At 39.7% G+C, this 12,401-nt stretch overlaps 1 protein-coding gene across 2 annotated transcripts in view; it reads left to right on the top strand.

Annotated features, from left to right (window-relative positions):
• Positions 1 to 12,401, top strand: part of OTUD7A (OTU deubiquitinase 7A) — a gene marked incomplete at its 3' end in the record, with an annotated part of 96,786 nt that overhangs the window by 77,340 nt on the left and 7,045 nt on the right. For both annotated transcript variants that reach the window (XM_084213732.1, XM_084213733.1), the window contains exons 10-14: positions 2,064 to 2,165; positions 3,530 to 3,657; positions 4,388 to 4,500; positions 9,877 to 10,004; positions 11,518 to 11,667. In XM_084213732.1, the coding sequence (XP_084069858.1) occupies positions 2,064 to 2,165; positions 3,530 to 3,657; positions 4,388 to 4,500; positions 9,877 to 10,004; positions 11,518 to 11,667 (621 nt within the window). The remainder of the gene's footprint in view (positions 1 to 2,063; positions 2,166 to 3,529; positions 3,658 to 4,387; positions 4,501 to 9,876; positions 10,005 to 11,517; positions 11,668 to 12,401) is intronic.

Consider the following 12,401-nt stretch of genomic DNA (forward strand, 5'->3'; position numbering starts at 1 on the left):
TTGTTTTCTAAGAAGCTAAAGCCAAAGTAAACAGTAATATGCTGTTAAGCCTGGGCTTTGTGTCCCCCAAACCAGTCCACCAAAATTGTGGAAATGTTTGATCTCAGTTTTCATCTAAGCTTAATTTTCCTGTTTTTTCCCAAAGGGACCCACTATAACCACTAGGTTTGAAAAATGAAAATGCACCACTTTTTTGTTATAATCCAATAATAAACCCATACCTGCTTTTTTTTTTCAGTCAGCCATAAGCCTTGTGATGTTAACCAAGCCCCAAATGCTTTTTGCAGGATGCACTTGACAGAAGATCACTTTTATAGAAACCTCCTGTTACTCAAAAGATTCATAAACACCAGACTTTGGCATTTCTTACCAATAAATGTTAGTTAATCTGCAAAGCAATGCCACTCGTTATTTCCTTAAGTCCTACCTAAGGTCTGTCTGTTTTTAGGTATTCTAACTAGGCTTTACACAGCACCTTGGTGTAACTTATTGCTGAATATGATCCCACCAAAACATTCTGCTAAAAACAGGTGGCAAGTTGTTATTTCACAGATGCAGGAGTTGCTAAAAATTATCTTGTTCTTTCCAAAGGCTGTCTAATAGTGCTTTAAATTTAGCTTCTTTATTGCATATTTAATTTAGAGCTCTATAAGCCTAGTCTGAGGTGTAGTAGATTTACAAACCAGCTGCTAAAATCATTTGAGGATTACCAGATGTGCTTATTGATCTGCTATGCATCTTTACAGTGCAGTAGTCTTAACACATTTGGACTAATTGCAATTTAATTTCATTGTTCTTAGTACCCAGAACAAATAACTGGGATACATACTAAATATTGCTACACTGTTTTCCCCCGGATGTATGTTACCTGTAGTTACAAATAAACTTAACTATAATTTTGTAATGAGAACTTATTAATGGAGAGGCATTTGTTTGTTGTTTGGAATTCCTGCTGTTTTGGGGTTTAACCTTAAGTGCAAGACTGCCTGTACAAATATATAGATGCTGTTTCTTCCCAGCTTCCCAGTCAAGAAGCTGGGGGAGAATAAGTCTGCCTATTGCATTATTCATTCAATTATTCACTTGTGCATTACCCACAGACCTGCCAAGACTTGAGAAATGTACCCTCTACTCATCCCTGTTAATCATCTGCTCTTCCTCATCCCCAGAGATGCTACACAATTACCCCCATTTGCTTTCTTTCTATTAGAAGTGCTCCCATGACCTTTTAACCAAGACTTAACACTCCAGTTTGCTACCACAGGGCAGCCTGTGTGCCAGGAATTAGCCACTTTTAGTGTGGGCTTGGGCAGTGTTAGTCTTCATGACTTATTTCTTCACTGAATAGCTGTCCTTTTGCCAGGCTTTTCCAGAACCCATCTCTGGTTTATATTCTGTAAAACATGCTTCACATAGCAATGATGGATAAGTGATTCTCTAAGTATTCCCTAAAGAGAAAGGCCACATTCTGTACTATACCTTGGGCTATGCTTTGGTGTCATTTCAATTCTCTGGTAGTGTAGCTGTTGGTTTTAGTAGATCTAATAATGATTTACACTATGGGAAATGAGAGGAGAATTAGCTGTTGAAACAATCCATCTGATTGAAATAATTTACTCAATAAACTTACCTTTATAGTAACATATCTTGATTACCACATACATATTGCTTTTGTCTGTAGACAAAAGAAAAATTCCTTTATTACCTTAATGTCCTCTGTCATGTGCATGTGGGAGGCCAATGTCGATTATGTTTGGGAACTGACAGCAAGGCTCATAATGGTATTAAGGCAGTAAACTCCTTGGAAATCCATCACTGGATGCAGCATATGAGACTGGAAGATGCAAATTAATTAAAGGTGATCTTTTCTTTTCTAGATCCATGTAGAGAATAGTTTATCTGCCTAATTTCTAATCTTCTCAGTTTTGACTTCTAACATTACATTTAAGGTTATTTGGTAAAGAGGGTGTTGATGGTTACCCCTCCTGCTCTGTGTTTACCTGCACAGAGCACTGCTCCTGTTCCAGGCTCCTCTCCTCCTGTAACTGCTGTTTCCCTTCCAGGACGCCTCAATTGGTGGTCCACGGTGTGCACCAGCTGCAAGCGCCTGCTGCCCCTGGCCACCACGGGTGATGGAAACTGCCTCCTGCATGCTGCCTCTCTAGGTAAGGGGCAGTCTGGGCAGGAAACCTTCTGCCAGAAATATTCACTGCTCTCCTCTAGCCCCAGCCAAAGCCCAAAAACACATGAGATGCAAAGATTTGCATTAAAAGTCTGATTCTGGAGCAATACGTCCTTCACATTTTGCTGTAATGTTGTTTACCTCAAGCATACCTAAAGCAGGAAAGGAAAAGCTTTCTCAGGATATAAAAGTATAACTGGAACGATATCCAAACCCATGTATCACAAACTCCAGTCATCTGTATTTTCCTTATATTTTTTGTGCTCCTGGCCTAACAGGTCTGGAACAGGCAAATTCCAGGAGCTTCTGCAGGGTTGTCCTCTTTTTGTGCAAGGAAATTAATTCCTTCTCTTGATTTTCTTCAAACAGTTCTCTGCTGTTTCAAGAATGCAGTGTCAATCTCTGTTAGTTCCTTGTGGTGTTTGAGCATTTGGGGTGAATTAAAATAATTTGCAATTGATAAATTAATGGTTTTTACCAGATTTTTTAAGCCTTTCTGCAAATCAGTAGAAAGCTGTGAAGCTGAAGGTTGTTGATGTGCTTTCTACATCCTAACCTGCTAAAATCTTCCACCAGAAGTACTCCAAAGAGTGACTGTTTAAAAACACTGGGATTTTTAATATTTTCAAGAGACTCCTCTTGTTGAAAGATGCAGTAAGAAAAGAGTTTTTGGTGTTTCCAAGTGTTCTTTTATCTACTTAATTTTGTATGTTAATGACTGCAAATGTTTGGAGTATTTTGACCTGAACCCAGCAGCTGATAATGTAGTGACTGAAACATGGCTGTCTGTAGGCACTGGACTGGGGACAACTCTGCTTTCTTTTGGTGTAGGTTACTATTCCCAACCATATAAAGATGTTTCATTAGCTTAAAATGAACTTGAAAGCCTGTGGCTGGTGGTATTTTTAGACTTTCTATCATCTTGAATGCTTTTCTCTTCATTTTGAAGCCAGAGGAAATTTCCTGCTGTGTAAGAGCCGGAGCCTTTGGGAGCCGGCACCGTCTGTGATTCCAAGGGGTGCCTGCAGTGCTCATTAACATCCTTGTGCCTGCTGGCATCTGCAGCTAAAACCAACCTGAGCGCTGAATATTCCATGGCTTGCAGCAAAGCTGGAGTTGCCTGCAAGCAAGCACTGAACCAGCTCATATCCCTGGTAGTTCCTAATCAAAGTTTAAAATGTGTTAGAACTCTTGTTGCTCATTAGCTTATTTGCAATAACTCTTTCTTTTGGAAATCTTAAGAATAGTGGGTGAATTATTTGCTAGGGAGACTCTTCAATTATGTATTAGCTATTTCTATTTCACTATAGCTTCTTTGAAACTGGATTTCATCTTGTGCTGCCTTAGGGATGTGGGGATTTCACGACCGGGACCTTGTGTTACGCAAAGCTCTCTATACTATGATGAGGAGCGGAGCTGAAAGGGAAGCACTGAAAAGGAGATGGAGATGGCAACAGACTCAGCAGAATAAGGAGGTCTGTATGGCCCAAAGACAGCCTTGTTAATATCATTTAGGGTTACAAGCATTCTTCTGAAGTTTGCTGTGAAAGTTTTAATTGCTATCAAATTCTTGTACTGCCATTTTGTTTGGGGAAAGAGATACTTGTATTTGAAATTTTCATACCAGAATGCAAATGTGTTTGTAGCTTTGTGGGTATAACTATGCAGAGTTTTGTGCCTAAAAGGTCTAAGGGGCATTTGGAAAATGTAGAAAAATAAATGTGTAATTTAGCTATCAAAAGCATTTAAAAATTAGTGGATGAAATCCACAAAAGAGAGAGAGCCCCATTTAGGAAAGATTTCCCAGAATCTTGAATTAGGATTTTTAGAGCTGTGGCCAAATATTGAGAGGAAGTGTTCTAACTAAAATAATCTTTAAATTTGATTTGATTTTTGATTAAAAGCTGTACCTTCAGCATGTTACTATTTCCTGAAGATGTCTGTGCCTAAGCAGTGGCTTGAAAAGCCAATTTCAGGAGTAATCCTGAGGGCAAACAAGTGAATGTGCTAACTCTACAGTTGGCATTTTAGATCTTTTTAATAAATTAATATTCTTTCACCTGAGTAGAAATGTTGAACTATTAATGGCCCAAGATACTGAACTGAGTCATGTGTGAAACTCAGGTGAGTTGTAAACACTGGTGCAGAGCTCAGCGTGCCCTGTGTGTCAGCAGAGAGGTGACAGCCTTTCCTTGTGCCCCACAGTCAGGTCTGGTATACACGGAGGAGGAGTGGGAGCGCGAGTGGAACGAGCTGCTCAAGCTGGCGTCCAGTGAGCCGCGCACGCACTTCAGCAAGAACGGGGGCACCGGTGGGGGGTAAGTGCGCTCTGGGACACAGCCCAGGCTGCCTCTCAGCAGGAGAACAGCACAGCACAACTGAGGGGAGGTGTTCATGGCACCACCATACTGCCTTTGCAACTGTTGGACTGTTTTGGAGTGGCAGAATTTTGTAAATATTTAACTAGCTTGAGGTTACGTTGTATCCAAAAGAGCCTGCGTGTAATAAATCCTAATTGTTCTTCTTGTGGAACAAGCATGCTGGCAGTATCATTTAGCTTTTTTTCAGGAATATATTTGTGAAAAGATTTGGGATGAAACAGTATCTACAACATTTAAATACCCCTGACCCCACATATAGAATCTGCTTTAAATAGCCACTGTTATAAACCATCCCTTGCTTTCAGTGCAGTTATCCCCAAAGGACAGGATTATTGACCAGCCTTCAGAATGCAGAAGCTTTAGTTTTTGTGTCTAGTGTTTATCACTAAAAATATTTAGTATTTGCTCAGTGTATAATTTTCTCTACCTACTGTTTCCCCTGGAGAAAATAATGTGTGTTGGTAAGTAAATTGACAAAATAAGGTATACAGCACAGTGAGAATAACAAAGTTTGTAGAAAATATTCTTTGGACCCTGTAAGAATATTTTATTTTCCTTTTAATCTTGTGATGTTAAGGATAGGTAATTCTAGGAATTCAGGAGGACGTTGCTTAGAAAATTGTCAGCCTCAGTGTGTCTCCTTTTATTCTATTCTGAAGTGAAAAAAAAAAATGTATTTTCATTTAAATCTCTAGTTTGTTGCTTATGTTTGTAGATATTTTCCTGTTGATACGTTTCAGTTTTCTAATGCAGTTCAGTTCATATTTCTATTAAATCTGGTCATTCAGCCCCAGTTTTCTGACTTGTTCCATTTCATTCTGTGTGTTCCATGTACCACATATTTTTGGTACCTTCTAGTCAGAGATGCCCTCAAATGTTATCTTTGCCAGGCAGTCAACCTTCAGTTCCCAAGTACCTACACGGGGAGTATAGGTAGTACATAAATAACCTTCTTGTCATGGTTTGCACTTATCTTTTTTTCAATCAAAATAAAGCAAATACAAATAGCCAACAGTTAATTTTTTCCTTTGAAATAGTGAAAGATGGATCAGGCAAGAAATCCTTATCCTATTAAAGATTTGAATGCATACTTCTCTTTACATTCATTCCAAAGACAGAATGAATGTGGCAGATTTAATTATTTTTTCAGTTTAATGAGCCCATGTTCAAAGTAGGGCCCCTGACAAGGAAAAGGAATATCAAAATAGTATTTTTGAGATGGGGTATATTATGTCCTCTAGTTAGTTGCTATATTAAGCAAGCTTGCACATCAGTCTTTGAACTGTAGATGAGACGTTTTCCTTTGGTGTCAGAATTAGCTAAAGCATCAAAAGTTGTATTTGCTTCAAAAGATTTCAGTGACAAACCTAAGGCTGGAATTGTGCTGCCTCATTTACCTGCAAACTTCTTTTAGTTATTTTTCAGAGTGAGCTACGTGCAAAGGAGATCAGCAATTGTTGCTAAATTTCTAAAGATTCCTCCTTTGAGAACTCTTATTCTGAGGCTGGAAGTTGGAAAAAGAGAAAAAGGAAACACAGAAAAACCTGGTTCTTAAGTTCTTGTTTCCAGCATGTAGAGCAGAGCAAACTTAGGAAGCAGATTCTTGTTTTGAAACAGATTTGCACATCTTCCTGTAAATGTAAAAAATGAATTCTAGATTAACATAATTGCTTCATTTATCTCCATTTACAAGCGAAAGCAGAGGCACTGAATTGAAGGAACTGCAGTGAAAAAAGGAAAATGTCTGGTACCCTAACTATTGCCATCCTGCTCAAAAGAAAATTCCAACCTCTTCCTTCGCTGTGCAATTGTCAGAGCCTGCTCTCATGTGAGAGTCAATATCACTGTTGTTATTCACTGTTGAAAACCCAGGTGCTGTTGTGGTTTGAGCTCATACAGACCCTGGAAGTGGATGGTGTTTGTAGTTATTGTCACCTCCCAGCTGTGTCTGTGCTGTTGGCATTATCTTACTAATAAGTTCAAGGGACTTAAAATGGGAAGAAGGGTGGGAATACTGCTGTAGTCTTCCTGTATATCATTGGAATTGAGTTTGAGGTGGAAACCCAGAACAGAACATTTAAACAGGAAGTACCTCTCAAATGCAAGTGTCCTCTGAGGTTTTGGACTTGGCTTGGTATTCGGAGTGCTTCAACAAACAGCTCTTCATACACAACTCCTGCAGCCATGCAAGACCCTCACCTTGTACAGAGTGTGGTTTAGACCATTTAACAAGACATTGCCCTAAAATTATTTTTATTTGATCTGATGTCTGTTACAGGAGTGCTATTTCTTTTAAACTGTTCAGTATATGCAGCAATTGTAGGGTGCAGATAGAAATGGTTCATTTTAAGATATTTATTGATTATTAGCTGTCATTTCTGAAGGCTAATACCTCTTTTTATCTGACCTATTTTCAGTTCACATAAAGTACTGAAGCCAAGCACAGCCAAATTGCTGTGGTGGTTCAAATATGGAACCCAAAGCATTCACATTCTCTGTTTCTTTTCCTTTAGTCAATTCAATATACCTTTTTTTCCTTGAAGAATTAAAGAGAATGTTCCACTACTGTGCAATTTCCTGTGTTTGAATTGAAGCCCATTGCTGACAAACGCTGTAAGGAAATCAAAGGAGAGGTTCAGGTTCCTACACCTACAGCTGCAGCTGTGGTTTGTGCTGGTTTTCATTTGGGGATTGTTAAGTAGGAAAAGAAAAGTGTCAGAAATGGAATGGAGGCAAACTGAGCCCTGAACTCAGCTATCATTCTGATCTCCTGCTTCTGGCAAATCACAAGGTTGAAGAACTTTATCCCTGTCATGTTATTTCTGTGCATCTCAGCTGTCTGAGGCCATTGGTCTCTTGCTCTGTGTGAATCCCAAAATGAGTCCTAAACTCAGAATAGCTGTTAGAGTTTGTTGGACTGAAAATCTGGACCTGTGTGTGGGGAAGGAAAGCAGTGTTACCATAGGGAGCTGTTAGAAGGGAACCCAAGGACATGAGAACAGCTCTTGCTCAGAATTTACAGGTGAGAGAGCAGCAGCCAGCCAGGTAGAACAGCAGGGTAGGTGAATTTTCCCTTCCAGCTTTTTGAAAGAGGCTTTCTTTCATTCCTGGCTGCAGTACAAATTGGATTTTCCATAAGAGAGGGAATCTCCTTCGGGTGCTGAGACCAACCGTGTCTGCTGTGTTTGAACTGGAGGTACCAGTGGTCCTGTAGGTCAGACTGAGATTTTTATTTGTTTTTCTTTTTATTAGTAATTTGCTCTTAGAATAATTTATTTAGTCAGAGTGCTCTGGTTGAGCAGGATTCTGCAATGCAGATAGCATACTCTTATATAAGTGGATTTCATTATTTAAAGTTAGTTTTACATGAACAGAGGAATTAATTTCAGTTTCTTAAATTTTCTTTGGTTCCGTGTTTTATTGACAAAATTATTCTGTCTGCAATTTCGTGGTCATGTAGCCAGCATCTCTGAAAAAAAGTGGAATGATCACTGGATCAAAGGATGTGGCAGGTTGCTATGGATACTTGTTAATGATGATTTTTCATTCTCATTAATCTTTAGGAAAATTCATACTGAATCCTCAGCAAGTGGCACTGAAATGGGCCACATGAATTACTGGCAGTGATGGTAGAAAATGGAGCATCGAAGAGGTTTCCCAGAGAGGCTGTGAACTCTCTCTCCTTGGAGGTACCCAAAGACTGTCTAGACACAGTCCAGGGCTTTGGGTGGCCCTGATGGAGCAGGGCCTGAATAAGGGGTTCCCTAGAGCTCCCTTATGACCTCAGCCACTCTGATCCTGTGGCAGTGAGCAGTGGAATGTGTAATAGCAGAGAAGGGTTTGAAGTGTGTGAATATGATCAGAGACAGTGAATCAATCAACATGGGGATGTGATACTGAAGAGGAAAAAAGCCCAGTGGAAATGTAGAGTTTGTGCAGTCAGGCATGGCATCAGCTGATCAAAGGGACAGAGATCCCTCTGATAACAGCTGTATCTGGAATATGCCTTTCACTTCTAGAAACCTCATTAACTAAGAGATGAGGAATAATTAGAGGATTTGAAGGAAAAAAATTAGGACTGATAGGCTGGAAATACTAATGTGAGAAGATAGCTGGAAATCTTTCTGGCATATTGTCTTGCCAATAACATGATTCCCCTGGGTTGCTTTTGGCTGACAGATTACTCTGAGGTGACAGAATGAACTACAAATGCTGAAAAGCTGTTGCAGCCAACTGTGGAGAAGAGTTCAGTAAGGAACAGGGGAAGAAATTGCAAAATGGGGAATTTGGTTTGAACATCAGGAAAAATTTCCTGATGAGTGTGGGTAGCAGGAGGAGGGATCCAGGAAAGGAAAGGTGTCTCACTGCTTGACCAGTGAATGTCCTGCACCAGAATCATTTCCACCCTGCTATGCTCCTAGGCTGGGATGAAAGATTTTAAAGTGAGGGGAGGGGCTGATGCTATGAGACCTCTGAGAGGTTGCTGCGTTTGTACCACACACTCTGGAGCAGTGTCCAGGCACTTCTGCTCTGTTACTGTTCTTCACATGCACAGAAAATCAGCAGCAGTCAGTTCTGGAGGTGCACAGTGGGCAGGAAGAAGACAGGAGCTGCCTCCATTGGAGAATGTGCCTGTGTCACCTTGCCCACCTTCATTTGTCGGGGCTCACAAAAGCTGGGCTCTGGGTGTTTTTTGTTGTTAAGTTACACTCAGCAGTGAATTATCATCTTCACTTTTGTCTGCTTCCCACAACCCTCCCATTTTTCAGTCTTCTTCCCTCTAGTTTGTTTTTGTTTTCCAGGCAGAGGCAAAGTTTTGATATGTGGTACTGACATTAATGACATTAAACTGGGAAAACAGAAAGGCGATAACTGAAATAAAAAATTCATTAAATGATTTATGTAGTCATAGAAGGGCTTGGAAATGGTCAGCTAGAGAAGTGGGGACTTCAACAGATTTATTCTTGCAGTCCAGGTAAAATAATGACCTGTTTGGTAGAAAATTGACTTTCTAGGTTGGCTTCTAATGGTGCTGGGCATTTCCATCTCCTGGAAGATTGTGGAGCTGATCTAAATCATAGTGATACTAGTTGGAAAACTTTCTTTTTTTTAAATGCTGATATTATTTTATTTACAAAAGTGCATTTTCCTTTCCATTTCTTTTTCCCTACTTCAGTGATTGAAATATGGGTTTCAGAAGAATGGGGATATAAGGGACAGTGAAGAAGAAATAGTTGCTGGGGTGTGTTGATCCAGCAAAGTCTCATGGTTGGATCAAGCTGGTTCATAAAGTCTCAATACTGTGTCTTCCAGGGTGGACAATGCAGAAGATCCAGTGTATGAGAGCTTGGAAGAATTCCATGTTTTTGTCTTAGCCCATATCTTGAGAAGACCGATTGTTGTAGTAGCAGACACAATGTTACGAGACTCAGGGGGAGAAGGTAAGAGCTTCAATTAGAGATCCATGCACCTCTGTAAATTGAACCAACTGTAAACTGATACCAACAAAAGACCCAGCTGTAACACACCAGTGTTCATGGCAGAGCTGCTGCCTTTTTCTGAAAGGAAGAAAAAAAGGAAAACACAGAAGGATACTCAATCCATTTCTATTAGATAAAAGTAAAAAAATACAGGATAATTATACAACCCTTGCTGAAAACCTAGATATTCCCTATTAACTTAAATAACCACCAAATTACAGAACACAATACATTTCTGACTGGTCTAAGTGAACAAAGCTCTAATTTTGCCATGCTATTTAGGTGTCCCTTAAAACTCTGCAGAAATCAATCTAATCTGACTTTGAAAAATTGAATTTTAAATGTGTGTATGTTGGATTTTCGTTTTTAATTACTCCCTTGCAGCTTCTCATTCAGAAGGTTGCAGAATATTTTATTCAGTTCGCACATGTGAGCACAGAAATGTTAGATCCATATGTGGGGCCAACTCCACCCTGTCAGAGCAGGACTCAGAGCATTAAATTCAGCTCCCTTTCTACCATGAACTAACAGAATTCTAATTCATGATAGGGTGTTAATTAAAGGGGGATGTTTGGCTGATTAAAAGAGGATGTTCAGCGGGTGATGGAGTTTACTTCCACTGGAAAATACTGCATAATTTCAGTTTCCATTACAAATGATGCACTACAAATAATGGTTGTAGATTATTCTGTAGGTTATTGAGAAACACACCTGAAAGACAGTGCAGTCATTGGTCACAGTTAGAATGAGGGATTCATGAGGGGAACTCATCTTGTAAATATTTCAGCAATAAAGTCTCATTTTTGTAGCAAAAGGAAAAAAATTGGTTGGAAGCAAAAACAGTGAGAGTTTTCCTGACCAAACTTGCTGTTTCCCATAATTATATGTATAAACAAATTTAAAATCTTTCAAAGGAAAATTTTGCCCCTCCAGATGGAACATTCCATTAAAATTCTACTTGTAGGATTTTTTTGAGTCCTTCCTTAAAACTTTATCATGTATACATGTGTATGTACATTCAGATATATACAATGTGTGATCTGTAAATATGTTTGTAATGTTTCTTACGGAAATCTCTTAATGGAAGGCACAAGCAGAGTATGTTACCAAAAGACCTGACAGTGTATTTACTGATGATTATTAGAAAATAATTCTGCCTAGAAGCATTACAGGAAGGTACAACTCTGCTTACATGCATGAGAGTCATCAAGATTTTGTTGTAAGACCATACTACCTTTACCAATAAACAATTAGAGCAAGAAAAATTATGTAAGAGTGGAAGACCTTCCTTATGGTTCTTTGTATATTTCCTGACATTTTATAATGAAATTCTACCTGTTGTTGTGACTGTTTTCTGCATTGATTACCCCACTTTAAGCTGCTCTCCTGGAGCTCTGATGATGTTGCAGCACAATTGTTTATACAACTCATCTGTGCTTTCATATAGTTGTAAAAATCTCCTTATTCTCTGCAGCATTTGCACCAATACCATTTGGAGGAATTTATTTGCCACTTGAAGTTCTGCCAAACAGATGCCATTGCTCACCTCTTGTGCTGGCCTATGATCAGGCCCATTTCTCTGCTCTTGTCTCCATGGAACAAAAAGACCAACAGAGAGAACAAGGTATGCTTTAAACACAGCAACACTGGCATATGTATTGAATACAGTGCACGCAGTACTTTCTTTTACCTGTAGATGGATTTATCTGTCAGAAAGGAAACAATACTCACTAAATTTTATTGCTGCATGTTTAGGAATCTGAGTGACTTAATCACAATGGCACAGTCCATTTTTTCCTTTCAAACAATTGCAATAATATCAGCAGACAGGAGCCTCATTTATCCCAGGCACATCTCTCTGCCTTCAGTACCTCAGGTCTTACAAGAGCAGTAATGTTACAAACATGTTAAATGTCCTTCTTGAGGTTAGCAACTGCTTTTCTGTAGGATCTTCCTATACCTGTACTCCCACAGGAAAGGTGCTGGGAGAGGAACCCCTCCCAGATATCCAGGACAGCCTCAGAAGCATTAACTACTGACTTTCCTGTACAAGTTCATTCGGGTTAATTTCAAGGGTCGGTGAATCAAAGTGTTGTTTGTTTTGTGTGACCTGATTGTACCTCTCTTACTTCAGGGTCTTGAATGCACAGGCTTCAGTTGTGTAGAGCAGCAGAGAGCATTTGGCATTTATTTTGGGATGAAGGGAATGCTGTGGCTGCCAAGCCAGTTGCTGTTGGAGACTGCAGCAGTTCAGCAGCAACCGCAGCATTGCTGTTGGTCCTCCATGTGCTGTGACAGGAGGGAAATGGGCACAGGGATGCTCCAGCAGTGCCTGGGGCTTGCACCTTGTCAGCAGAG

The sequence above is a fragment of the Fringilla coelebs genome (genome assembly GCF_963513975.1).
Source record: "Fringilla coelebs genome assembly, chromosome: 12".
Classification (NCBI taxonomy): domain Eukaryota; kingdom Metazoa; phylum Chordata; class Aves; order Passeriformes; family Fringillidae; genus Fringilla; species Fringilla coelebs.